The sequence below is a fragment of the Cololabis saira genome, chromosome 23 (assembly GCF_033807715.1).
Source record: "Cololabis saira isolate AMF1-May2022 chromosome 23, fColSai1.1, whole genome shotgun sequence".
Taxonomy (NCBI): Eukaryota; Metazoa; Chordata; class Actinopteri; order Beloniformes; family Belonidae; genus Cololabis; species Cololabis saira.
In genome coordinates, this window is record NC_084609.1 from 22,003,758 (window position 1) to 22,030,352 (window position 26,595).

At 40.9% G+C, this 26,595-nt stretch overlaps 5 protein-coding genes and 1 long non-coding RNA gene across 6 annotated transcripts in view; 2 read left to right on the forward strand and 4 right to left on the reverse strand.

The window, feature by feature from the left end:
• Positions 1–70: 70 nt before the first annotated feature.
• stmp1 (short transmembrane mitochondrial protein 1) lies at positions 71–1,678 on the forward strand. Its single transcript, XM_061714377.1, has 3 exons — positions 71–201; positions 397–450; positions 1,099–1,678. Exons 1-3 carry the CDS (start codon positions 187–189, stop codon positions 1,168–1,170), a joined length of 141 nt encoding a protein of 46 aa, XP_061570361.1. The 5' UTR covers positions 71–186; the 3' UTR covers positions 1,171–1,678.
• On the reverse strand, positions 1,106–2,609 carry LOC133424014 (small lysine-rich protein 1). The gene is made up of 2 exons (XM_061714378.1): positions 2,355–2,609; positions 1,106–2,132 (listed from the first exon to the last, which is right to left on the reverse strand). The coding sequence occupies exons 1-2, from the start codon at positions 2,370–2,372 to the stop codon at positions 1,887–1,889; spliced, it is 264 nt and encodes an 87-aa protein (XP_061570362.1). The 5' UTR covers positions 2,373–2,609; the 3' UTR covers positions 1,106–1,886.
• A 693-nt stretch (positions 2,610–3,302) lies between these two features.
• dhx57 (DEAH (Asp-Glu-Ala-Asp/His) box polypeptide 57) lies at positions 3,303–14,449 on the reverse strand. Its single transcript, XM_061714318.1, has 23 exons — positions 14,341–14,449; positions 13,969–14,241; positions 13,670–13,882; positions 12,667–13,556; positions 12,353–12,537; positions 12,147–12,268; positions 11,627–11,822; positions 11,211–11,335; positions 10,962–11,095; positions 10,820–10,874; positions 10,519–10,730; positions 10,306–10,422; positions 10,124–10,220; positions 9,823–9,996; positions 9,489–9,689; positions 7,955–8,231; positions 7,571–7,666; positions 7,418–7,501; positions 7,185–7,322; positions 6,390–6,464; positions 6,165–6,299; positions 5,889–6,089; positions 3,303–4,230 (listed from the first exon to the last, which is right to left on the reverse strand). The coding sequence occupies exons 2-23, from the start codon at positions 14,064–14,066 to the stop codon at positions 4,087–4,089; spliced, it is 3,969 nt and encodes a 1,322-aa protein (XP_061570302.1). The 5' UTR covers positions 14,067–14,241; positions 14,341–14,449; the 3' UTR covers positions 3,303–4,086.
• Positions 14,450–14,543: 94 nt separating this feature from the next.
• LOC133423965 (uncharacterized) lies at positions 14,544–16,327 on the reverse strand. Its single transcript, XR_009770840.1, has 3 exons — positions 16,298–16,327; positions 15,785–15,818; positions 14,544–14,619 (listed from the first exon to the last, which is right to left on the reverse strand). It is a non-coding gene; the product is annotated as an uncharacterized LOC133423965 (long non-coding RNA).
• A 1,017-nt stretch (positions 16,328–17,344) lies between these two features.
• morn2 (MORN repeat containing 2) lies at positions 17,345–19,957 on the forward strand. The gene is made up of 5 exons (XM_061714604.1): positions 17,345–17,381; positions 17,446–17,496; positions 19,283–19,386; positions 19,479–19,615; positions 19,717–19,957. The coding sequence occupies exons 1-5, from the start codon at positions 17,345–17,347 to the stop codon at positions 19,838–19,840; spliced, it is 453 nt and encodes a 150-aa protein (XP_061570588.1). The 3' UTR covers positions 19,841–19,957.
• Positions 19,958–24,754: 4,797 nt separating this feature from the next.
• The window catches only part of strip2 (striatin interacting protein 2), a 32,426-nt gene continuing 30,585 nt past the window's right edge, over positions 24,755–26,595 (reverse strand). The window contains exon 22 of the mRNA XM_061714153.1: positions 24,755–25,005. Coding sequence (XP_061570137.1) covers positions 24,755–25,005 — 251 coding nt within the window. The remainder of the gene's footprint in view (positions 25,006–26,595) is intronic.

The window sequence follows — 26,595 nt, forward strand, 5'->3', positions numbered from 1 at the left end:
TAAGACTACAATGCCGTTTTTCCCCGAGAATAACGCGAGAGCGTCTTCTATCGCGCATGCGCACTCTTGTGTTATTGCGCGGAAGTTTAGCATCGTTAGCCAGCTGGACTGTCTGCGAGTCTTTACTGATTTTTATCAACCAGTTCGTTGATCGACATTCACATTTAGAGGCTTTTATATTCCATCATGTTACAATTTCTGGTGAGTCAAATTTATTTTTTATCAAATATACGTGATATTCAGGACAATAGTAAATGTTTCGTGCTTGTTTGAAGCTTAAACGTCAAAAGTCGCTGACAGCCACAATGTATTTTATTATGCTGCTATGGAAACTGTTCTGACTGGATAAACCACAATTACTCACCTTTTTCTTTTCAATTTCTAATTTTTCTACAGGCTGGGTTCACCTTGGGCAATATTGTGGGGATGTACCTCGCTCAAAACTATGAAGTAAGTTTGTGAATGTTGTTTTCTTCTCAGTGCTGATTCTGCACAAACGAGGGGCCTCAGTCTGAAAACCTAGTCTGCCTTTAGAGTTGGGTTTTTTGTAACATTTTCACTGCAATTTGGGCAATGAGGAATAAAATTAATATACAAGAACGTCTCTGGAGGGAACATTCCTGTTTACTCTTAAATTAAATACTTACCTGCTGTACTCTACTGCCCTTACTTAAACTATTGCTTTTTATTATTTTACCTATTTTCTTATCATTTTATTGGTTATTTACTGTTTAATTGTGTCTTGCCGCTTTTAATGTTGATGTAAACCACCTTGAATGACCTTGTGTTGAATTGTGTGTCACGTCACTGTCAACTGTATCAGCAACATCATCACTGCTTTTATCTTCTGCCTGTTTTAGATGTTTTCCTGCTTCAGCACACCCTGATAAACTGTTGGCTGTGTCACCACAACAGTTGTCCAGAGACCTTGATGACAAGCTGATGATCATTAATTTTAATCAGGTGTGAGGAAGCAGGGAACCATCTAAAACATGCTGGATAGGGGCTCTTGAGAACCAGGAATGGGCACTCCTGTTGTAATTCCCATTCAGGATCTCTAGGGAAAACTATCTGAGATCTGTTTTGTGTCGTGTTTAGGTCCCCAACATTGCCAAGAAGTTTGAAGATTTTAAGAAGGACGCGGAGGCCAAGAAGAAACCCCCAGAATGAACAAAAGGGGACTACGTTACAAGCAACAAAAGTTCAACTATTTATTTCACAGGGTTCTGTTGGTGCAGTGTGTGTACATTTGATAAAAGGATTGATCATGTGAAATATGTATGAAAATAAAAACAGTGCCTGGAAAAGTATTTGGTTTTTTCCTCTTAGTGTTAAAGGCGACTTCCCAATGTAGCCTATTTTTTTATAAGGTATATAGTGTGAAGACTGGATCTCAATATTAGTAAAACTAACTTATGGGATCACTTTGAGTCCAGTTTAGTGGCACTTGTCATTTACCTTTTCTATCATGCAGTGTTGTGTTTTATCTTATGCATGCTACAAAATCTCTACACTAGATGTGTATAATATTATCTACAGTGCATTGTATTGTACAAAACTAAGAACTTGTTTTGCAAGCTTCCAACTTGTCGCTTTGAAAACTGCCAAACATTGTTTCTTATCAGCACAAACACACCTCTGAATTGTGCAGCTAACAATAAAGTTGCAGATAATTAAATTTGCAGTCTTTGCGTCATTAACCGAGTCACGTTTTACCGATACAATTCAGGCATTGACCTGAACTTTTGAACTGACATCAAACTTGGTATACTTGAGTTGTTACATATATATGTCCACCAGGTGGCGTCACAAGTAGGCCTGTAAATCCATCCCTTAGTGCCTACTGAGGGGGGAAAAAATCTCGTGGGTTTCTCACAATTCATGATCTATTTTTTCCTCTTCTGCTTTGTTCCTTTCTTTTTTTTTTCAGTTGATTTTGGCCACCCGAAGCCCATTAACGTCAGAAAGGCTGCTGCATTATGGGCAATGTAGTACAGGTTCTCGGTGGCTGTGGGACTGAGGATGTCCATCTCCATCTTGGCACTGTTGGACTTCTTTCTGAGTGACTTTGGATTCCCACTTTTCTTGGCAGACTTGGAACTGCGGGGCTTTGATTTCCTGGATTTGTTGGGCTTTGAACAAAATAAAAGTTTACTCAATTTATGTTTGGAATCTAGACTGAATTAGTTTGTTCCTGAGTACTTCAGCATATTGAGAAATCTGTACTCATCTGCAAGACATGATTCATACATAAACGTAGGGTTTTTTCCCCCCACATAAGATGATTTAATGGTTTAGGACAACAAATAGTGAGTGAAATACAGAGGAATTGTCAAAAATAATAAAGATCTTACCGGTTTGAGGCTTGGCATTGCTGCAAGTGGCAGCTGAACGTCCTTTGCCGAGACACTGATACCCCATTTGTTTATGTGCTGTTGTCGTAGAGACAGAGCAGACTTGTTTGGATAAAGCCGCTGGCCTTTCAGGCAAATCTCTAACCGTGCTGCCAATGTGTGAGGCACTTTCAACACAACACACGGCTTAAACTGTGTACTGGAAATTTTGTAGTACCAAGTAAAAAATACTTTAGTAGATAGGAAACAGTCCTTGATGAAAGATTTGCTGATCTAATAGAGAGGCTGAAACAAAGGGAATGGATACTGGATGTGCTATAACATTTGTACTCCAGCTTCATTGGCAAAAATTAGGACAAAAACTTTATCTAGATGGATAGATACTTTATCGATCCTGAAGGAAGTTTAGGATTTATCTAAATCAAGCTGGCTCCAGTGTTCAGAAACGAGTCCTGATCATCCATGATTTGGAGCCCCTCGGTGGAAATATGAAGTAAAAACAGCTCCTCTGCAGTTTCACGACAGTCTCCAGATATGATTGACCAAATTAGGGAACCAGATGCTTAAATGATGCAAGTAAGTATGACTGCCAAACAGATGTTTTTCATCCATCTGAAGAGCACATCTACTTTAAGTGTTAATCGTTATGTGTGAAAAGCTTTAAAGACCATTTCCAAACAATTTTTCAGTCAAACATGCCACAGTGATCGATAACCTTCATATCTCCTCCCAGGAGTGGACATCCCAGCAAGTTCACTCCTACATTAGTTTAACAGGATGTAACAGATGTCAATTTTCATTAACAGGAATGTAAGGCAGTCATCTTGTCCATATTATACATTTCTTTTTCCTTGTTATATTATCCTCTCACAAAACTTTGTACTTGTTTTTTTTAATGCAATTATAATGTTAACTTATAATATAATAATTGGTTAGTTAAGATAATCACAAATGACAAGTAACGTATTGTCATCATTTTATTCTTATATGGAGGTGCATTGTGTGGTGGATTTTATAATTGGTTAAGACACCAGCATTCAAGTTCTTTGGCAACTTCCACCGACCCGGATTACAAAAGCCCTTATAATATTCACACAGTACGAGTGGAGCTCCGACATCACCTTGATAATAACTCACATTCGGAAAATGTAAAAACAACTGGATTTCATGCAGAAGCTTTAGGATTCTCAATCCTGCTTTACAAAGAATTATTCACGGGCACACACACACTTCAGTGTAAGAAATCCAATATGGACCCAAGAAACATTTCAGTTGTGATTAAGACACACAACCAAAAAATATAACTGCACTGCGTGCAGAATTACATCAATTGCATGCAAGTTTACTGCGTGTACAGTAATTTATTTTTTTTGTGGCATCATAACACAAGAGCTCTCTTATTGCTGCGTTTTAAAAATATCAAAATAAGACTTTTGATCATCTGCATAGAGCTATTTTTGAAGGCAACAGTTCATTTGAAAAGCCCCTTCTGCAGCAACAGAATGAATGTATACTTGTGGGCCGTTATCATGTGGCCACATGAGCGATGTTTCAAGCTGAGGAACTCCCTTCAAATCCAAAATTGACCATGCTGCTTCTTTCCCAATCAGAGGAGCAATACATCAGTAGAGCCACTTTGTGGCAGTGATACAGGAGCACAAATATATTTACAAGACAGAGCTCGCTGATTTAATTCCTTCAGGGTGACAGAGGGGGGTAACGACTAGCGGGGCTACTGGGTGGTTATGAGGTGGACGATCATGTCGATGATGCGTGAGCCGCGTGGGCAGCTGCACAGGTCCATGCTCGGGCTTCGGATTTTGTCCTCCAGCAGTTTGTCCAGCTCCCAGCGCAGCTCCTTCACCAGCTCGGCCACCTGACAAACACACATGTATACGTTAGAAATTTATAATTGTATACTTGGGAAAAGACTGAAAAGAGTTTATTTAATTCCTTTTAATTCTTTCTTTCTTTATTTGGGGTAGGGATGGGGAACCAGCACCATAAAAATGTTCAAGCACTTAAGTGCATTATTGCTATGAACTTTAAATTGTCCATTCACAGCCTTTTAATGCAGTCATGTGAAAATGTTAGCACTCTATTTTAATCCTACGTTGTTTTTGTTTGTGTAAAAACATAATAAACGTCACCTGATCTTATTTGTTTTTATTAGAGAAATACAACCCAAAGAGTTAGATAACTAATTTTCTATTGGAAAAATGATTCCACAGCTTTTATTAATGACCCTTTGGGGAAGTTTTAAGCTGCCAGGTAGCTTCACATTGGCCACTAGAGCTGTGTAGAAGATAATGTACTTCTTAAAGAGAAGTTCATAATCAAAGTCCTAAGTGCTGTGGATGTAAACTCATCGCCTATCCGCTGCCGTGCTTGACAGAAGCTGTGAGGTGTTTCTGCTAAAGTTCTGTGTTGGTGTGTGCCAAAAACAGTCTGTCTATAGGACAATGCTCCAGACGTCTTGTGGTTTGTTCAGGTTTAGTTTTACAAATATGAGTTGTGCTTTCATGTTCTTTTTCAAAACAACTGGCTTTCCCCTGGTAACCCTTTCAAATACACCACAATTGCTCTGTTTTTTTTGTTTTATTGTACTGTTGCAGCCTCTAACCTGTAAAACGCACTGCCAAGCCCGCTGGGTCTGAGATTTTTGCATTGTTTTTCTCTGATCATTGCACCGTGCCACTTTGGGATAAATTTGGTGGGAAAGTTTGGCAACTGACTTGAATATTTTAACTTGTGAATCATGTCTTACTGGAGAAAATTAGACTTCAGATTGACCGTAAATGGTGATGCGCAGCCTTTTTAAAGTCATTGCTTATGACTTCCTCTTGGCATTATGACTGAGACACAGACACAGACACACAATAACGCACGCACGCACGCACGCACGCACGCACGCACGCACGCACGCACGCACGCACGCACGCACGCACGCACGCACGCACGCACGCACGCACGCACGCACGCACGCACGCACGCACCTGCAGAGAGCTGATGATTAGCAGCACCTGGCTGCAAGTAACCCTCTTAAATCCCATGTGAGCAGTAATAGGGTACTTTGTATTACCCACGATATTTTTCTTGTTGGCTTCATTTTTGTTAAGCAGTGTTGCCATAATGAAAATAAGTTACACACTTATTTGTCTGAGGTTGTATTGCCACTTTCAATCTGTCAGCCAGCTGACTGCTGTGGTGTTCAGACTAAACAACTCACTTTAAAGTCATTGTGGTGCTGAATCCCGACCCAGGGTTTGCGAACAAACACATGCAGCAGAATGAACACAACACCAGATGTTTATATAAAAATGGAGCAAAGACAGAAACAGCGGTGTAAGCCTTTTGTGCAAGAATGCTCATCTGATCATTGAATTCTATTCACGGCCTCAAAGAACTTTGAAAAGCATATAAAGACTAGTGTGTGCAAACACACTCATATCTTATTTCTGTTCCTGTAGTTCTTTTTCTGCCATGAAGCTTCATGTTTTTCTTCATGGAAATATGGTTCCTTGTTCCTCTGACCTGATGTGATGCAGCAGCAAATCGGATCCATCCATCGTCCAGGGAGATGATAAACTCTCCTTTGTGCAGCTCAACGTTGACCTGCCCACCTCCTAGCAGCACCAGCGGGTAAACGGACACCATGCTGCAGTCACGAAGGAAGATACGGCTGGTTTTCACCTTCTCGTGGTAAACCAGGTAGGGGCTGTCGTAGTGGCGGACCTGAGACACAAACAGGAGAACACTGAGCTCGTCTTGTGCCCTTGAATTATGCTCTTTCCTTTTGCTTCAGCTCACCGTGTAATTGACGGACGAGGGGTGCACATGAACACCGCCGTCGCTCTTGGTAATGAAACGCAGCTCGTTGGCTTTGGGCTGCATCTTCATCGCTCCTTTGCTGGTCATCTTGTAGTTCCCCTGTGGAGATCGAACCTAGAGGGGGTGCAGACCTTAAAGCATGAGAACGCTTCGTGCAGACTTTACATTTTTATTTTGTTCAAGTGACAGAAATTGAGAATGCACCTGGACCACATTGGGATAGAGAGCAGCACACAGCATGGCAGACATCAGCCGGATGTTGTCCGAGTTAAGGTTTGCCTGGAAAATCAAAGTACTGTATTTTAGAAGACTCTCTTCTTGTTTTGGATCATCAATATAAGACATTAGTATAAGGCAGTACTGATGTAGATGGCATGATGTTTGTAAGTTTAGAAGTACATTGGTTATATTATGCTTTGCAGTTTCTCTTTTAAATCTACATTATTGTAATGATGACTTATCATCCTGGATGAGACAGGAGCCCCTAAATTGCAAGGTAACTGTATGTTGTGATCTTATATGCATGAAAAACGTGGATTTCAGGGTGCTGCGAACACTTCCTTCTGGAGTTTTTTCCTAACATCAGCGCTCTTTGACATCACAGAGGACAGAATTTCCTGGTATATTCAAATTTTCCACACAGTGTGTGTCTACAACAGCAAGAAATTCAGCGGTGATCTTAAAAGTGATCAGCTAGTGCTTCTTACTAAGAATTTTGCATTTGCTTCCAAGATGTCTTCAAAGAAATGTCTGTGGCTTTGAGGGAAAGTTGGTTGGCTGATCAGGGAATGTACAGTAGTATGCTTTAGCAATAGACAGAATACATTTGTTTTTCTGCTGCAATTCAAATATGACTGTTTTATGAACAAGGGCCATTACACCACTGGATTTGCAGAACAACTAAGGCTGGAAGTCGGAGCTGCTCCAACATCAGAAGCTCATATGTTTGTTTGTGTGTGATCACAGTGTGAAAAGGGTTGGAGTGTGTATGTGTTTCACCTCGGGACCAGTAGCCTCCAAAACACCGTCAGTGCCATTTTTGGACATACGTTCAATAGCCCTGGCTCTCAAAACCTCCTTAACGAAGCCGATGTCGGACAGCAGCTCGGCAAACTGTCTCTTCAGACTGGCAATCTCCTGCATTGGTCACATGATGGAGTTAAGAAATCAGTTTCTTCAGGAATAATCACTGAAAGTAATTTCAATGGGAGAGAGTGCCAAAGCTGCCTGACCTGTAAACTGCGCGACGACAGGAAGTTCTCCCTGCAGTAAATGAATCCAGCCTTATAACCGTTCTTTGCAGCCGAGCACCATCCCTGAAAGAGAAAATACATGAAAAATCATCCACAAAACTAACATATAACCAAAATAGTCGGGCATCTTACCTTATATGCTTGCAACAATGCAAGATGGTCACTATTAGCCACCGCAAAGGCAAGTTTCTTCTCATTGGCCTCCTCTCGTTTATCCCATGGAGACACCTATAAAACAGACCAGAAAATTATTGTTGTAGATCAAAATATAAACTTGATGTTCAGTTTTGTTTTTTTTAAAGATTTTTTTGGGGCTCTAGTGGCCCTTTATTCAAGTTTCAGACAGGAAGGGGGTAGAGAGGACTGTAGCCTCAGTATACGAGCCGCTTAACCCACTACGCCACCAAGCGGCTCGATGTTCAGTCTTTTTGCCAAATAATAAATGTAACTGCACACTGAATGTAAAACACTTGGAAGGCACATATGGTATCTCAACAGTATCAAGCAGGTTCTTACAAACGGTGATTTGAAAGCCAGACTGGCAGCGATGGTGAGTGCTGAGTCGAGGCAGCGGAAGATGGCTCCGAACAGCATGAGTTTCCCAATGCGCACGTCGACGGGCAGGCAGGCCAGGTGGTATCCCAGTGGGGTCAGCCTCTCATCTGCAGTCAGCGCTCCCAGGTCTTGAAGTCGCTGCCTGGCTGCATCCAAGCTCCCCACCGCAGGAGGCTCGATGAGCCGAGAGAAGACCGACTCCAGCAGCTGCTCAGCAAACACGTCCAGGATCTTGATTCTGTCAGAGGCAGAGCACATGACCTATGTCAGTGGTTCCCAACGTTTTTTCCTTGGAGCCCCCCTACTTGTGTCTAAGACCAGCCGGGCCCCCCGACCCGTACGTACTAGCGCCAAAATAGTCTTTAATTGAAAAAATGAACATTAATTATGTTTTTTTGATACATTTCTCTTTGGTTTACTCTGTATACATATGACTTTGTTTTTTTCCAATGTCACCAATGTATAAAATACGCAAAAAAGGACATAAAAGGAAATAAAAATATTTCTGAAAAATGTCTCTTTTAATATGAGACCAAAATCTTTAACATTTTTCCTTTAACAACCTGTCGGAGTAGATTAAATGTTGAGTAATGATATAATAATAAGGAATGAAATCATTTCCTGTGTTTGTCACCAGTGTATAAAAAACACAAAAAATATTCAAGACATTCATAAATTATTCCTAACAATGTTTTATGAAAATGACCTTAAACTAGCAAATTCAATAAAAGCATACAAGATATTATTCAAAGCAAAGGTAATGGACACATATATAGAAACACAATAAACAAACAATGAAGAATGCACACATGCACGAGATAAAATGACAACTTAAATTTGTTTTGCCGGTTTCCTTAGCATCTTTTCACTTTCTGTTTTCAGAGCTATCATTATTATTATTATCATATTATTGCTATTATTATTATTATTATTATTATTATTACTACTATTACTATTATTATTATCATCACCATCATTATTATTATTGTTATTATTATTATTATTATTATTATTACTATTATTATTATTACTATTATTATTATTCTGTGTAGACTTATGATACTTCATTTGTTTTTTTGTATATTTTATTCTGTTAAAAGGTGGGCAAAATAAGCTTTATGCTTCAAGCCCAGACCTTTTCGGTCAAATCACAATGTTGACCAGGGAAAAACCTGTGTTATCTTGTTTGTTGATTTTTAATTTTTGTTTGTGATTGACCGAAATAAATATTTACTACTACTACTTAATGAATGACTCATTCGCAAATATAATTTTTACAACTGCATAATTTCAAAGCAGACAAAGTTTCGCGCCCCTCCAGAGATCTCTGGCGCCCCCCCAGGGGAGGCCCGGACCCCAGGTTGGGAACCACTGACCTAAGTGACTGGACATTTACCATTCCATCTTGTTGTTATACTGAAAACCTCAATTATTTGGATGAACAGAGACAACAAAGCTGCTTTGCATGGTGTGAAGAGCAAACAGATGGATGTACCGGAGGCAGAGCTGCTCTAGAGGAACTCTCTGGATCTCGGGCAGCTGCTGCTCAGCCAGCAGGTGTTGGAAGCAGTGGCCGGTGAACAGGTGGAAGCAGACGCCAGAGGCCACGCGACCCGCTCTGCCCTTCCTCTGTAGTGCGCTGGCCCGAGACACCCACGAGTCCTCCAGGCTCTCCATGCTTTTAGATGCATCATACCTGACAGAAAAAAAATGCAGCCAAGAAAAGAAACTTCTTACAAATGCAGATTTCAACTCATCTGAGGGGCATCACATATTACCATTTTTATTTATACAGAAAGTTACCACCATGCGATTAAATTAGGACTCACCTCTTCTCCTTCATCTTGCCAGAGTCAATAACATACACCACGTCATCAATGGTTACCGAGGTCTCAGCGATGTTTGTGGAGATGATGATTTTTGTGACGCCCTCTGGGGGCCGGCTGAAAATTGCCTGTTGCTCCTCATTAGACAAGGTTGAGTGGAGCGGGTACACCACACACCTGATGTATGAGAGTAAATGAAAAACATTCACGGTGAGTCCTTGACAAATGGGTTGTGCTTTCCCTGTAACCACATCACAGAATATTGTTAAGATGTACCCTAATGTTTCAGTAAACAGACACAGACCTGCATCCCCTCCTGTTGTTGAACATTCTGTTGGATTGCAGCTGCTCATAGAGCATCTTGATCTCAGCGAGGCCCGGCATGAACACCAGCACTGCGCCTGCACACAGGCCACAATAAATTAGGAAAAAGAAATAAACAAGAAGTTCAAGTTGTCTGTCCAAGTACAATTAGGAGATTTGTACCTGGTGGGTAGTTGTGCTTTCCATCTACTATCCACTCCAGCAGGCTCTCCACCAGATCCATGTTGATCTTATCCAGGTCCATTGCAGCAATGGTCTTAAGCACAGGCTTCCTAACATCTACATGAGGCCCACAAAAATGTGAAAATGAAAAGTTGACAGCTTACAGGATATAAAATCTAAGACCCAATCAGATAATCCAGCTTCTCAACTCACCTTTGTATCTGACTGTGAGTTCCTGCAGGCTGAGTTGCTGGTCTGGGATGGAGTCTTTCACAAAGTCCTTCTTAGAGAAAGACATGAAGTTCCACATGTCTTCACCCAGGTCATCCACCACGTCCCTCGACTCTCCTCTGGTTCCTCGCCCGCTCGTGGAAGAACTGGGTTTCCCTGAGCGCATGTAAGGGCTGCCATCCTCAATGACATAACTGTAAAAGACAGTTGTCTTACTACTCAGGCACCCATTTTAATTTTATTAATGAGCTGAATTGAATGCAATATATCTGGATAGTCATACCCAGTTTTAGTGATGGCATCTTCAAGGAAAAACTGATCAACAGGGAAGGTTCGTCCTGGAATAAGACACAGTCATGAAGATGTACGGAAAGACGTGTCAGTGGAAAATTACTCTCTAGCTCTGTGTACATTAGATTTCTCACCTGGTATATGGATAGTGGGACAGTTGTAGAAATACTCAGAGAAAAGGCCGGCATTAAGAGTGGCACTCATGAGAATAATCTTCAGGTCTGGTCTTTGCACAACTAGGTCTTTGAGCACCAACAGCAGGAAATCACTGATATGGATAATTGAAAGAAAAACCATCAAGATAAACGAAACCCAAGGGAAAGTTTGAAAATTACAGCCTGCAATGCATCATGACAAGCTTGGATGCTCGCGCACAATAATACCTCTCCTCCGTTCGCTCGTGCACCTCATCCACAATAACGTGCGTGACGTCTCCGAGTTCAACCTCCCCCTCCAGTCTCCGGAGCAGCACGCCGGTGGTGCAGTACAGCAGCCTGGTGGCTGACGACTGACAGACAGAGGAGAAACATGCGCTAAAATAAATCTTGGTTGTGTTTAATAAGAATCACTCATGCACACAATTCAGACTCCATTAGAGCCGGTTAAAACCAGTGGCTCAGAATAGTGTACACAGATGTAAAACTGGAAAGTTGTTAAAGGCTTTGATATGGCAATGATCAGATATTATGGCAAATTAGTGCAGAAAGCCATTCTGAGGCCTTTTTTTTTTCTTGCCACTGTAATAACGCTTATAGTAAAGATCTGACCCCATGCACCCATGTGTGGAATATATCCCTACCCTGACGGTCTCCAGGCGGATCTGGTAGCCCACCGTGTTGCCCAGAGACTCTGCACGCTCTTGGGCAACTCTCTGTGCCACAGAGATGGCAGAAATACGGCGAGGCTGGGTGCAAATGATGTTGGCCACCTGCTCTGCAGAACCACTTAAAGAGGCGTCCAGAATGAACTGAGGTATTTGAGTGGTCTTGCCACAACTGCAAAAACAATATCAGAAAAAACACATTAAACAGAAATTCTCACAGGGTCTGAAATAAATGTATATGCCTACAAATGACAGATTCTCAAATCAGAGTTTCAAATCAAAGAATAACTATTACACTTAAAATCTATTCAATTTTCTAGTCCAGAACAAGCATTGCTCAATTCAGTCAGTGACATGTGGGGTTGGGGAGAGGGGATGGAGTTAGCTCTTTTATTTTTGTTGATCTTTTGTTTCAAATATCAGCAGAAGTGACATTTGACTCCGCCTTTAGGTCATGATTTATCCCGTCTATGCTCAGTGTCACTCCGTCACCTACCCAGTCATCCCACTGACCACCAGCACCTGACACCCGTCCAATGCATCCAGAATGTTCTCCTTTTCTCGCCAGGCTGGGAGCTTCTTCCTCTCTTCCAGCATGGACCTGAAGCGTCTGGATGACTGGATTAACGGAGCAAAAGGGTGCCAATGCATTAAAATACAGTAAAAGGTAAGATGTCTGTTATTTTCTTTGGTTTATTGCACCTTTTTCCCCTGGAACTCTCGGCACAGCTTGCCGTTTACTTTCAGCACGTTGTCCATCTTATGATTGTGCTTATTCACCATCTTCTTCCTCAGACTGACATAACTTTCATTCTCAACAACTGGTACAGCCTCATCGTCGGTATCCTCATCCCTCTCATCCAGCTCCTCTGTCTCGGCCTCTCTCACTTAAACACGACATAAAAGACAGCAGTTTTTAACATACAGAGCTCAGAAATCACCATATTGAGTGTTGAGCACATTGTGAAAACACAGGGCAAATAAACATCATACATTTTTAATGACGGATGACTCACAATCTACGTGTCGCTGGCTATTAGCAGCCCTCCTGCTGGATGTATGATTACTGCCGCTGGTGCTGCTGCTCCTTTCCTCAGAGGCGCCGCTCCTCACACTCTTAGTTTTTGCTACGGGGAGAGAGGGAGGAGGAACCGCCACTACAGGTGGCAGTGAACTATATTTGTGATGACTCACAGCCAACAGTTCTTTCATACTACTTTCATCCTCACAAAAGGTTATGAGAGTGTAAACAACAGGCTCGCTGCACTGTGCCGCAGCCAGCGCCTCTCCAAACAACCTCTCGGTGACGCTGAGCCTCCCTGCAGCCCCGACAGAGTCATCGTTGGTGCTGAAGGCAACGATGGGTGCCTGATGAGGGTAGCGGTTTCCTTTGGGGAAGCGAATTTCCAGTTCATATTCCGGAGGAGAATAGCTGCTAAATCCAGGTTGGCTTGGGGCCTCGGGGTCTGAGACTCCAGTCCTCTCTTTTTCTGGAAGTTCATGTCTGAACTTGCATTTGTCACCGAAGCGGCATCCTTGGTCTTTTAGGTAGAATTTGCATATGTCACGATTTTTCGGACCGTCTCTCCTAGTTTGGCCTCCAGCCTTTCCTCCGTTTTTGGCAGCGTCAAGTGACAGGAATGGAAGATCCAGGGTTATTGTCCACACAGCATTGGAAATGCGTTCTTTAAAGCGCTCACTGTATATGGCAGTTAGGGCCAGAGCTTCCTCCTGCCTCTGATTTAAGCACTCATCCATTGGCACACCCAAAAGTCCATCAGGGAAAACCGAACCATGCCCATAGCGTTCGCTAAAAACCTGGATTAGAAGCCGTTCTAAGGTTGCCCCAAATTCTCCACCACCAGACTCGAGTGCCTGTTCACTACGCTCCTTGTCAAAACCATACCTAGACAAAGGAAAGATGACAGAACAGAGATATAGGACATACTATAAGTACATCAAAGGGGTTTTCAGGTGCCCAGCATCTTAGAATGAACTAGTGTCTACTATAAATATCACCTGCAGAGTTTTCCAACGGCAAATAAGGAGATAACAGGTTCAGGGGTGGGACACTCATCACCGGAGTCATAAGGAGGGCTCTCTGCTTTCTCCACCGGGCTCTCTGCTTTCTCTACCGGCTCGTCATTGGTGACCCAAAACTGGCCTTCCTCGCGGTCATCCAATTCGTCAAATTCCTCCTCCTCTTCTCCTGAATAATCTGATGCATATTCACTGAGGCAGAGAGGCTGGTATCAGTTCATCTGAAAATACTCCCTTCCAAGTAATGAACAAATGCACATATAGAGGTATACACTTACTCATAGGGTTCTTCAAAATCCTGCATTTGCAGTTCCCGCAGTAACTTCCTGAGATTCTCTTGGTTCTCATTGGTCATGAAGATTCTCTGCATGGGCATGTTGCTTGTATCTGGCTTATAGCCATCCCCTGGCTTTGAATTAACTCTTGTACTAGCCAGGGACTTGGGAAGAACCTTTCCCCTGCTTTTCGCATCCCTCCTACCGTCTCTGTCACGATCACTACCTCCCCTTCCTCGCCCACCTGCTCTTCCACCACCACGTCCTTTATTAAATCTGTAAATCAAAACAACAAGAGATGGGAAAGATGCAATGAAAGACAATCAGCAAAAAATGCACAGCAACAGTTTTCAAAACACAATTATTAATTCCTACGTGTTGGAACGAGGGGGGCCAAAATCAAGGCTGAAATCGTCATCATCGTCCCAGCGACTAGAAGCTCCTGCTTTCCGATTACCACCTCCTCCTCCTCCTCCTCCTCCACCACCACCTCCTCCTCCTCCTCCTCTTCGTCCTCCACCACCACCACCTCCTCGTCCTCCACCACCTCCTCCTCCTCTTCCTCCTCCTCCTCCTCCTCCTCCTCCTCTTGGTTTATTAAATCTCCCACCTCCTCTGTTTGGCTTTCCACCTTTTTTCCTTGCATTCATCTTTCTGTTAAAAACACAGGCAGAACAGTCACATACTGTTTTCAGTATCATCACAGTTTAATATCAACAAATATTGTGGATTTCTTACATACATACACACATACATATGTCATACGTATGTCCAAGCAAACATGTTAGTCAGGAAATTCCATTACTGTTCCAATGATGTTAAAGTGAGCTTGTTTCGTGCTTACTGCACCCCTATGTATGCAGCCCCATTATGGGTTAGCTACAAAAAGGAGACCCTGGGCAAACTTCAGGTAGCATATAATGACTGTCTGAGGATACTGCTGAAAAAGCCCAGGAGTAGCAGTGCTAGTAAACTGTTTTGTGACTCAGGGCTAAGCACTTTACAGGCTCTCTTGAGGAACCTGTTGTTTGAGTTTATGTCTCGACTTGATGAGTCACAAAACTGTATTATAATGAAGCTCACAAGCCCCAGGTGCAGTTCGGTCAGGTATCATTCATATCTATGGAAACATTGGTATGGGTGCCTTTAAGACTCTCATGAATAAGAGTATGTTTGTATGTGTTTATGTAGTTGTTGTTTATTTTTTATGTTGTATGTCCTGCTATTGGGTCTAGAGCCGTTTACTTACACACACACACACACACACACACACACACACACACACACACACATATTCTAATTTTTTGAGATAGGATATTTGAGTCTTCTTAAGCTGTAAACCATGATCAGCAATATTAAAATAATAAAAGACTTGCAATATTTCAGTTGATTTGTAATGAATCAGAACGTATGACATTTTTGTATTACAGAAAATAAAGGACTTTATCACAATATTCTAATTTTCTGTGACAGTCCTGTACATACATATACACACACACACACATGATACATACATCCAAGAATGCATGCACACACACACACACACACACACACACACACACACACACACACACACACACACACACACACACACACACACACACACACACACACACACACACACACACGTATGTATGTATGTATGTTTTTTGGCATACATACTTACATACACACATCCATCCACTCATACTACTATAAATATCACCTGCGGAGTTTTCCAATGGCAAATAAGGATGCGTATATACATACACACACACATCCATCCATCCATCATACACGCATCCATCCATCCATCATACACACATCCATTCATACATACCGTTATTCAGTGTCCCTTCATGAGAGCAAAAAATCTGTGAAAAGAGAAAAGAGCACAGGTGTAATAAAGTTCTTCCAGGTGTCCTGTGCTGTGAGTCAGAGAGCTGCAGATTCTGCTGCAGAGCAGAGTCTCCTCTCAGCTCGACTCCAGCTCCAGCTCCAGCAACATCCACGGCTGCACACAAGGCTGCCGGCTACAGTCATGCATGCCATCAAACCAGCGACCCACCACGACCAGGGCCACTCAGCTCACAGAGCATCACTAGGGAAGCCCAGCTCAGCAGCCTGGAGTCTCGTCAGGAACAAAGTTACATGTCGTGGTTTCGCTCATGCTCGCTACCGAGCTAGCAGCTAGCAGCCGGTCTTAACAGCTGAGCTGGAGAAAGCTCTCCCGCAAGCTGACAGTTTTGACAGCTTGAACTACTTTTACAGATTTACACATATTGAAAGCGACCAAAGTCCGAAAGGGTTCACAAAAGTGAACTTTAATAAGTCTGAAGTCTCTCCCACTCACCGGCAGCTGCTTCTCCTCCATTGGCCGGAGCTCGAGGGTTCAAACTTTCTGTTCCGGTTAACCGGCTTTTTTTTTTAAAAAATTTTCATAAATACTATTTGAAAAAAATATATGAATAAACTTCAGGTCTTTTGATTGAAAACAAGTGAATAATATAATTATTTGAATATAAAGCTACTTGTTTTTATTTGTAACGTTCACGTTTTTTTTGGCAATTGGTAACCATGACAACAGCAGTTGGTCCTTCTTTATTGTTTGAAAAAAAAATATATACAGTAAATAAACTTTAGGTGGTTTGTACGACGGAGTATTAGGGCCAAACTAAGACAAAAAAAAGGGAAATTACGAGAATAAAGTTATAATATTATGAGAATAAAGTCGTAATATTACGAGAATAAAGTCTTAATATTTCGAGAGTAAAGTCGTAACATTACGAGAATAAAGTGTTAATTCATGAGAACTCTAACAGGAAGAGCAGTCTTTTCCCTATGTTAAAATGAGGAATATTGAGCATCTTGTGAAGTTATATTTATATATTTATAATATATTTAATATTACAACTTTATTCTCAAAATATTACGACTTTATTATCGTAATATTATGACTTTATTCTCACAACATTATGACTTTATTCTGGTAATTTTACAACTTTATTCTCATATTAGTGACTTTATTTTCGTAATTTCCAATTTTTTTTTGTCTTAGTTTGGCCCTAATACGTTTGATTGAAAACGAGTGAAAAATATAATTATTTTAATATAAAGCTAGTTTTTCCTGGTTTGTGACATTCACGTTTTTTTGGCCATTGGTAACCATGACAACAGCAGTTGGCGTTGGGTTCCCATGGCAACACAGCTGTCGCAGCCTCTGGCAGTTACCAAACCGCAAGTGTTGCGCATTTAGCTCGTTTGTGGCATTTTAACTACTTTTGTGTTGAGTTGTTTGACCTGTCACGTCTCTTAGCCAACTGAGAGCTGAAGCAGCTGGATGTCTGGTGTGATTGACTAACACTCACATACACTAGTCGATCTGTCTGCAAATTTCTTGATGACTTTAACTTTCAGATTCTTCTACGTTTGGGATGGTAAATATGCGTCCCAAAAAAATATGATGTGTTTGACACTGACGTTTTGTTTGTTTGTTTCCAGGAAGAGGAGCCATGCACGTGTCTTGCGTTTTCCCAAATGGGGACAGTTATGGTGAGAGACAACATGAAAGGGTCACTACATTTGTTGAATTTGTTCTACAATGCCCATTGCAATGTGTGTTCGTTTACCCAAACACATAACATCCCTTCAACTCAGAGGTGGGTAGAGTAGCCAAAAATTGTACTCAAGTAAAAGTACTGTTACTTCAGAATAATATGACTCAAGTAGAAGTAAAAAGTAGTAATCCAAATAATTACTTGAGTAAAAGTAAAAAAGTACTTGGTGAAAAAACTACTCAAGTACTGAGTAACTGTTGAGTAAAGTCTCATTTATTTTTTTAACACAACCATTCAAAAAGACAAAAGTACAAAATAATCATCTTCAGGCAAATTAAATCAATAAAATAATAAAATAAATTAAAATTAATAAAAAAAATAAAAATAGCTTAAATTAAAATAATCTTAAAGTAAATTCAAGTACTTTAATAAATAATAAAATCAATAAAATAATAACAGAATAAAAAAATTAATTAAGCACAAGTAGCACAACATTTCAAGCCTTTGTACTTTTCTTTTTTAACCAGAACTAGAACAAGCCCATGAACTCATAGAAACTCTGTGTGTGTTTGAGTCTGTGTAAATGTGACAAAACATGCAAAAACAAAAATTTTTCCCAAAGAATCACTCAGTGATGTCATGAGATTGACACGTATACGTGGATAAAAGGGATAAAAGAAAAGTAACAAGCGCCAACGTGGCCTAATGTAGCAGAGTAAGAGTACAGTTTCTTCTTCACAAATCTACTCAAGTAAAAGTAAAAAGTATAGTGATTCAAAACTACTCCTAAAAGTACAACATTTCTCAAAACTTACTCAAGTAAATGTAACAGAGTAAATGTAACTCGTTACTACCCACCTCTGCTTCTACTACATTGTCACTATTATGTACAGCACTGATTTTTCTACAATCATTCCCATTGTGTAAATTGAGGGCAATCTGGGGTTCAGTGTCCTCAAAAATACAGGGGGACTGAGGATCTTTTGCCATCCTTTCAGTGAGAAAGCAATCAATGAACATAAAGAACAGCTACAAAATGACACATTTTACTCTTGCTGGGACATCAACGCCTCCTTTTAAATGCTTTCCACTATAATCATTTGCACCGTAGAAAGATGGAGTGTAAATTCTTTGTTAGGGAACTTTTCACTGACCAGAGTGACTGAGAGCAATAATTGCTCCTCCTCCATCACTGCTGATTTTTTTTGTGTTACAACCTGAATGCTCCAGACCAGAAAATTGACGTCTAACAAGAATCAACTTTTTTAATATGCTGATATGTAAAATCTTTGATTTGAATTAAAAGAGTGACTAATTTCTTTTTTCACACAACCAATTAAAGATAGCAGAAAACATTCTATTAATGAAAAAAAAATATGAGACAAATTGCAGCAAAATTACAGATGAATGGGAAGTGACCACAACTAGATGTAAAATGTTGTGAGGACACACTGAACAACAACAAAATCACAAACACTACACTGTGAAATCAGTACACAAAGGCACTCATTTATTAGAAATGCAGAAATTACTGCAAAGTTATGCTACATTTCAATTACAATATCTAATAATTAGGAGCAGTTTAACTGGATAAAAACATATACAATGAAAAAAGCATTGACCAATGCCACAAGGCCAATAAAATGTAACTTTGAAAAAGTGGAGAAAAAAAAATTGTATTAAAGAGGACAATGCCAGCACATGAAAGGAAAATAGCCAGAAAGAGGTATAAGTGAAACCACATTAACTGCAGTGTTATTACATCTGTGTGTTCCTGCCAGTGGGGGAATGCAATACATCTGCATTTGGACTGGTGAGGAACGGTACTGGGAACTACATCTTAGCAAGTGGTGTTATATACATGGGAGAGTGGCGTGACGACAAAGTACGTATGTGCATTGCATGTATTGTTTAGCCTATGGCTTTGAAGACGCCTCTGGTTTGGTGATTGGTGATGCATAATCTTTCCCTCTCCAGATGCAGGGCAGAGGGATCGTGAAGCATCCCTCCGGAGCTATGTATGAAGGAGAAATCAAAGACAACATGTACCACGGCATGGGAACATACACTTTCCCAGATGGCTCTGTGTATAGAGGTCCCTTTCATATGAATAGGTACAACTTACTTTCTTTTTTTCTTCTTAAGGAACATTAAAATTATTTTATTACAATGCACTGAAGTTAAGATGTTGAATGTGTGAACTGGTGTGTTCCAGGTGTGAGGGAGAGGGAACCTTCATAGATGGACAGGGACGAGTTTGGGCGGGAGAGTTCCACGGCAAAGCAGCGTTTGGCCTCAAGCTGCAGCAAAATTCTTTAGCTAAAACAGGAAGCATATGATACACATTTTTTGCTCTACGCTAAAATGAAATTGTTTCACAATGTACTGTGTTAATACATTTTATAAAGTTGATTTTATCCCTGGGATGCATGTATTTTAGCGTTTGGCCTCAAGCTTCAGCAAAATTTTTAGCTAAAACAGGAAGCATATGATACATATTTTTTGCTCTACGCTAAAATGAAATTGTTTCACAATGTACTGTGTTAATACATTTAATAAAGTTGATTTTATCCATGGGATGAGTGATTTACATTCTGTGTTTCTGCACACAGTAGAAGATAATGCATTCATGTGTGGTATTTCTGTATTTCTGTGTGCAAATATGAATGAAATTAGTGTCATGTATGTAGCTTGGAGTCCCTCAGCTCTCTCTTGCTTTACTGGTTGTGGGGCTTCAGAACAGCAAGTGTCTGTCTGTGTACGCTTCATTTAACTCATGTATTATCACACTGGGGTTACTTTCTCAGAGCCTTCAGCACTCTGGCTTTCATGTCACAGTAGCCGTGGGTGCACGTCCTACTCCCCACTCCAGGGATGTTAACAGAGAGCATGCTGCATTTACAGTCAGATCCGCATAACAGACTTTCTTGCAGCCTTTATGCACCACCACAATGGTTTTGAACCAGGACAATCAAAATGTGATCAAAATATAGACTTTCAGCTTTAAAATACAGATTTTACCATTTAGGAATTACAGCTTGGGACAAAATTGTAAATATAATAACACACACACACACACACATATATATATATGTGTGTGTGTGTGTGTGTGTGTATAATTGGGGAAAAATCCTTTGCAATCAATGAGTCTGGAGCTCACGGACATCTCAAAATTCTGAGTTTCCTCCTTGGAGATGTTATGTTGGGTCTTCACTGCAGACACCTTCAGTTGCTGCTCGTTTATGGGTCTTTCTACTTTCAGTTGCGTCTTCAGTGACTGAAAAACTGCTTTGTTGTGTTGAGAAAAAGCATTTCAGGAGTTATTTACAAACCGATTGTTGCATTACTAAACGACAAGCTCTTCCAACACCACTACTTTAACAAAGGTATCTTTGCGTACACATGTATGTCACATCTCCTTTTCAATTCTTACACCGTTTGTACGAAGGTTTCAAGTAAGCAATGGGCACAGTGGAGGTAGTGGGCTGCTTTACATGTCTCTTTTTGTCAAATTGTGGCCATATGAAGCACTACTGTGCAAAAAAGATGGACATAAAGCCTCATAGATTTATATATGGTTTTTGTTTTCCAGCCCAAAGATTCTTCCAGCCTCATCTCCTTGGACTTCACATTGGTAGGTACAAACTGCTGCTAAATACTTAGTCAGTACCAGATATAAACTCCAAACCTTTTTTATGTGCTAAATTTGTTTTATAGTAAAATAGATTAGATGTTTATTAGTCATTTTTATATAACAACAAAATTAAAAGTGCCATCAGTCAGTGCTAAAAAACAGATAACTACTATAGTATAAAACACTTTCACACAACACAAAATAAAAGAAATAGGTGATTAAAACCAATAAATTAAAAGCCTACACTTGCACACAATCCCTCATATCAGTTACAGTTTGTTTTTGAGTAGATTGAGTTTTGTTTGTTTGTAGGATAAAAACTCTCTAAAACACGTGGTTCTTCTTTTTATTGCTCTGTGCAAACAGAGTGAAATGATCAGTTACCTTTACCAAGTAGTGTCCAAATACTTTAAATTAGGTGCTTTGCTTAAAAGGGGTTTCAATATCTAAGAAAATAAAAGTCAATATTTAGATTTTCTTTTATTTCCTATGCACAAAAGGAAAAAAAAAACTCCTACCGTCCGCGTCCAAATGTTTCGTCTAAATGTATTTGCGTATCTCAGTTTTCTTCCAACTGTGTTGCATCTCATCCTGATGGAGATGAAGGACGAGTGTGGGGTAGTTTTGCATCATCCAACCCCCCCAGTCCCAGACGGCTGCGTCTCCATGCTGCATGGACATTAACCTAGGGATGTTTGTTATGACCTTCAGTGTGTGTGTGTGTGTGTGTGTGTGTGTGTGTGTGTGAGAAAGAGCTTCCACCCCTTGCAGCCCCGTAAAAATCCCCCCACTAATGAAGAATCAGCTCACAATCGATCAAATGTTCAACACCGTTTAATAAGCAACTCTGATGTTGTAGTTTGTCACTCTGTTAATAATAATAATAATGCCTCTATGAATCTGTAATTGCACATACCCCTGAATAAATTCAGTACAGAGTATTTACTGTATCCAGACTACAGATAAGGAAGAGAGAGAGTAACAAAAACACACATATACTGTAGTAACATCCACTGAATGCTTAACACCTCTGGCAAAATACTGAACCGGTTACAAGAAACAGCAACTTTCAAAGATTGTACAATTTTCCAGGTAGAAAATAAAATGTTCGTATTGCAAAAAACCTTCAGAAGTGATTTGAATGCATAACGGATGTGATTATGGCAGCAAAAACAACATTTTATAAAGGAAGCTGTATTCAAAATTGGCACAAAATCTTAAAAAAAAAAAAAAAAAAGCACATCTGACTTAAATGCAACTCACAAACACAAATGTGACAACATACAGCTTTAGCAGTAAATCGTTAGTGCTTCAGGTGGTTTATTTTTTATCATCTTTTTATTAGAATATGACATTAAACGGTTTTATTCTCTAAAGTTATTGAGCTAGATGGTGGCAAAGACGTTTTAAAAGTTGTACAATATATTATCTCTATAAACCTGAGAACCTGCAAGGTATGTTATTATTATTTTCAAAGATATGGCCTTCTGGAAGAAGAAAGAATAAATAAAATCCCTCGTGATGTAGAACGCTGTGACCTTAAGAGCAAAAATACGACTCTAATATTGCTGGAAACATCGAGACAGAACATTCGCCATTAGAAATGCCGTACTGAAGTTTGAACACGGGTACAGAACTTTGGTCATGCACATTTCTACATACATGTACAAGACTGAGCCATGACATTACCATTCCTGAACCTGGTAAGAGCTACACCAAAAAAAGAGCTGATAATGTCTTTTGTCTTTTTTTTCCTGTGCTTAGATAGAAACAGTAAGAGCTCTGGATGCTAACAGTCCCTCTTAGGTAGTCGCAGAGGCGAAGGAAGAATCGTGCTGACAAGCATCATTTTTGCATTTTTGTGACATTCGCATCCCGCCGCCAGTGTGCTCAGTAGGCTGTGTTGTGCTGTAGTCGGACGGAGGGAGAGGGTGTCATGGGAGTCACATTTACAGAGTCGTTGCTGCTCCGATCATCGCTGGAGTTGGAGAAACCTCAAGTAGCTGCACAGAGGGGTTCTGGGAAGTGACTGTGCTGCTTTGAGATCGCGCCAGAGGTCACGTAATGCTCTCTGGGGGCTTCATTTACCTTCAGTTAGATTTCTATTCAAATGACAGGTCTGAAAATTCATTTAAACCACACTACAGATATTCCCTGCACAAGAAATAATGTTTCAGATCTGCCTAAAAGGCCTGGCTTTCCTTTGTTATAACTCACTTTTGCATAACACCCGCAGAGCGGCTAGTTTGGCACAACTCACGCACAAAAACGAGCAGCTGCCTACAAGTTAGAGGCTCTTAAAGAGACAGGAACTGAAACAGAGCGTTTCACATGTACAGTTTGACAAAAGTAAATTGCTTCTGAATACCAAAACATGCAAAGACTGTCTAGCAGATGCTAACGTGTGGATGCTAACCCCCATAAGCAGCATGATTAAATTAGGAGCTTTTAATCAGGAAAACATGGGTTGTTTAAAGCGGCACAAAATAACTTTTGCAAGTTTGCAATCTTTACCTCAGAGGGTCCCCTTGTAGGCATGGAGGTTCCCATTTGGTCTCGTGCCGTTGCTGTCTAGTTTTCACGTGCACTGTTCCCCTGCATCTCTGTGAGCTCCTCTCATCGTTGACACTAAAGATACACAAATATCCCCGAGACAACAGGATGGGGGTCGAGTCGCTTTCACTGATGGTAGACGACTGCCCTAAATTATTCTGCCAAGAGAAACTCAAGCTGATATTTTAACACGGGGGGAAACAACCCTTTGTGCTGCTTTAACAGCCGTTTTCTATTGGATCCATTCAGAACTGTAATAAAACTAAAATTCGATTTGTAATCTGAAAGGCTTGACTTCACAAAAGTTCTCTATGGAAGTCAATTTGCCACTTTGAAATAAAAATGTTTCTTACAGACAAGACTTGTTTTACATCCCTAAGACCCTCATCTTCTGATCCCAATATTCTTTTCTTTACAAACTTTTATGAACATCCAGGAACAAACCCATGTGCATAGAGCTGGTATATTTCAGGGGTTTCTTCTTAAAGTCCTCTACACTTGTACTGTCATTACCCTGTAATTTATCGTGTGTCTTCGCTAGAAAACGCATAAGAAAAAACTTCAACCGCTGATGATCTACCCCAGTACCGCCAGAAAAACTTCATTTCAAAAAAAGAAAAAAAGATTATAAATCTTTCAAATGTACATCTTTAAAAAAAACATTTATCATACTGTTGTTCTTCTACCGCACATAAAATGCCACAATGGAATCAGAAAAGCACCAAAACATTAGAGATGGAGGGCTTTTTAGGGGGGCAGTGTAACTGGCCGAAGCGGCGTCCTGCTACAGCAACGCCTGGCGTTTTTCTCGTGAAGTGCTACTTCTGCTCTGACCTGTTAGGTGCGTTCAGGCGTCGCAGGCACGTGTTTGAGTAAAGAGTGTGTGCGGCATCAGAGCCGAGCTGTCGCCTCTTCATTCTCCCTTTGCTGCGCCCCCCCTCCCTCTTCCTCCCGTCACCGCAATTCAATATGACCTTTACATAAGCAGCAAGAACACACACTCAGAACTCTCCTGCAGGCTCTTATGTGATCCATCCCTGTCCCCCGCCCCCGCCCCCACCCCCACCTACGGGTGCTGGAGCAGCCCCTCCCACTGGATGGGCTGGGAGAAGACCTCCCTCTCCAGCCACATCTCGTAGCTGTAGTGGAAGTCCTCGGGCAGCTCCACGCGCTGGCCCAGCACGCTCTGCAGGCAGTTGTCCACCGGCGCAAAGTCTCCGTTTCGGTTCTTCTCGTAGCGGCGGCTGTTGAATTTCTCGATGCTCTCCCGCAGGGCGCACTCCTCCGCCTGGAAGTCCCAGGGCCGGGCATCGATGTCTGCAACGGCGAGCACATGAAGGACACCGTTTATCACACTCTCTGTGTGTGTGTTTGCGAGCGCGTAAAGATGCTTTTATGCGATGACACATCTGTACGTGTGTGTGAGATCTTTTTTCTCTGTGCCTTTGTCCCTCTTTTTGCTTCTACCCATCCTCCCCCCTCTAACACTCCTGGTGACAGATCACTTGCTCTCCCGCGAGGGATTGTGACCCTGAAAAGCCCCATCACTATGTTGCTATGGCAACACAGTCCAGTGGCTGCTGGAGGATCCTACTTCACACGAGCATGAACGCACGGGAATCACATAAGCAGACACATGAACACACACACAGAGACGGCTAATAATGGCCCGTTAATCACTTTTGAGAGGGTGGAGGAATCTCTGTGGAGATTACACAGTCAGGACAAATAAAGGCCAGTGTTGCTAATTTAAACAACCCGTGAGTCGGCTTTTTATGAGGCTCTATTTATTTAATGATGGATGAATTTATTCTTTAAAAGATGTGTATATGTTTGTTTTAATTGGTTAAAATTATTTTCTGTTCCAATATTAAATAATCAAATAAGTATTCTGTGGAGTTTGGGGCATTATTTAAAAAGGTTGAGAAAGATGAGTTGTCTGCTTTCCTGACAATAAACTGGACTTATTGCTTGTTTCTGTGGTAATTACGTAAAATCCTTATTATAAGTAATCAATGGTAATAAGAGCAAGTTGCGTTGGCTTAGTGAAAGAGCTCAGTGGCTGAGAATGAAACAAAAACACTGGATGTCGCAAGAAAGAAAACAATAGTTGATAGTGGTGAGGCTTTTCCAATATGATGATGAATGATTGAACAGAAGGGACTGCAGAATAATGATTTATCTGATTTATGACGGTCAAACACCAAAGATGGAGAGCTGGGCTACAGAACCTGAACTTGTTTTTTTTGTTCAGCTCAGTGAATTTTAGTTCGAGTGGTCATCTTACCCTATTACAATCTCTTCAAAGCTAATGTTTGTAGCATGTAGCAGCTGGTCACTCGTGCTGGTTCTCTGGAGCACGACACACCGTTCTCTCGTCTTCTTACAAAGCTTTCACTTAAGCTTTTCATATACATAAGCACCTTTTTATTTATTTTTTGGTTGTACAAGGACCGGTTCATGTTGTGAAGGAGGTTAGAAAGAAGAAGCTGAGCAGTTGGATTGTTTCAAAACTTCTTGCAAACATAAACTAAATACATCTGTCAGTTAGTGACATCTACTGGTAAAACAGCAGACTGCACTCAACTGAATATTCCCAGCCTCACTTTCTATTTTAGATGATAAAATGGAGCAAAGGCATCCGTAGAGCCACAACAAAAACGTACTGATTATTTTCTCAAATGTCTAGACTGCAGAAAACATTATTATTAAAGGTGCATGAGGCAGGATTTATGAAAAAAATTCGTATACGTTTTAAGTTTTATAGTAATAATGTCAGATGAAGCGTTCCAAATCAAAACGAGTGAGCCCTCTAGTGTATCTCTCCGTTGCCTTGAACAGGCTGTGTGCTGCAAAATGCGCTGCAATTCCGGGCCGGAATTTCCCGCGCTGTCCTGCGGATGTGAC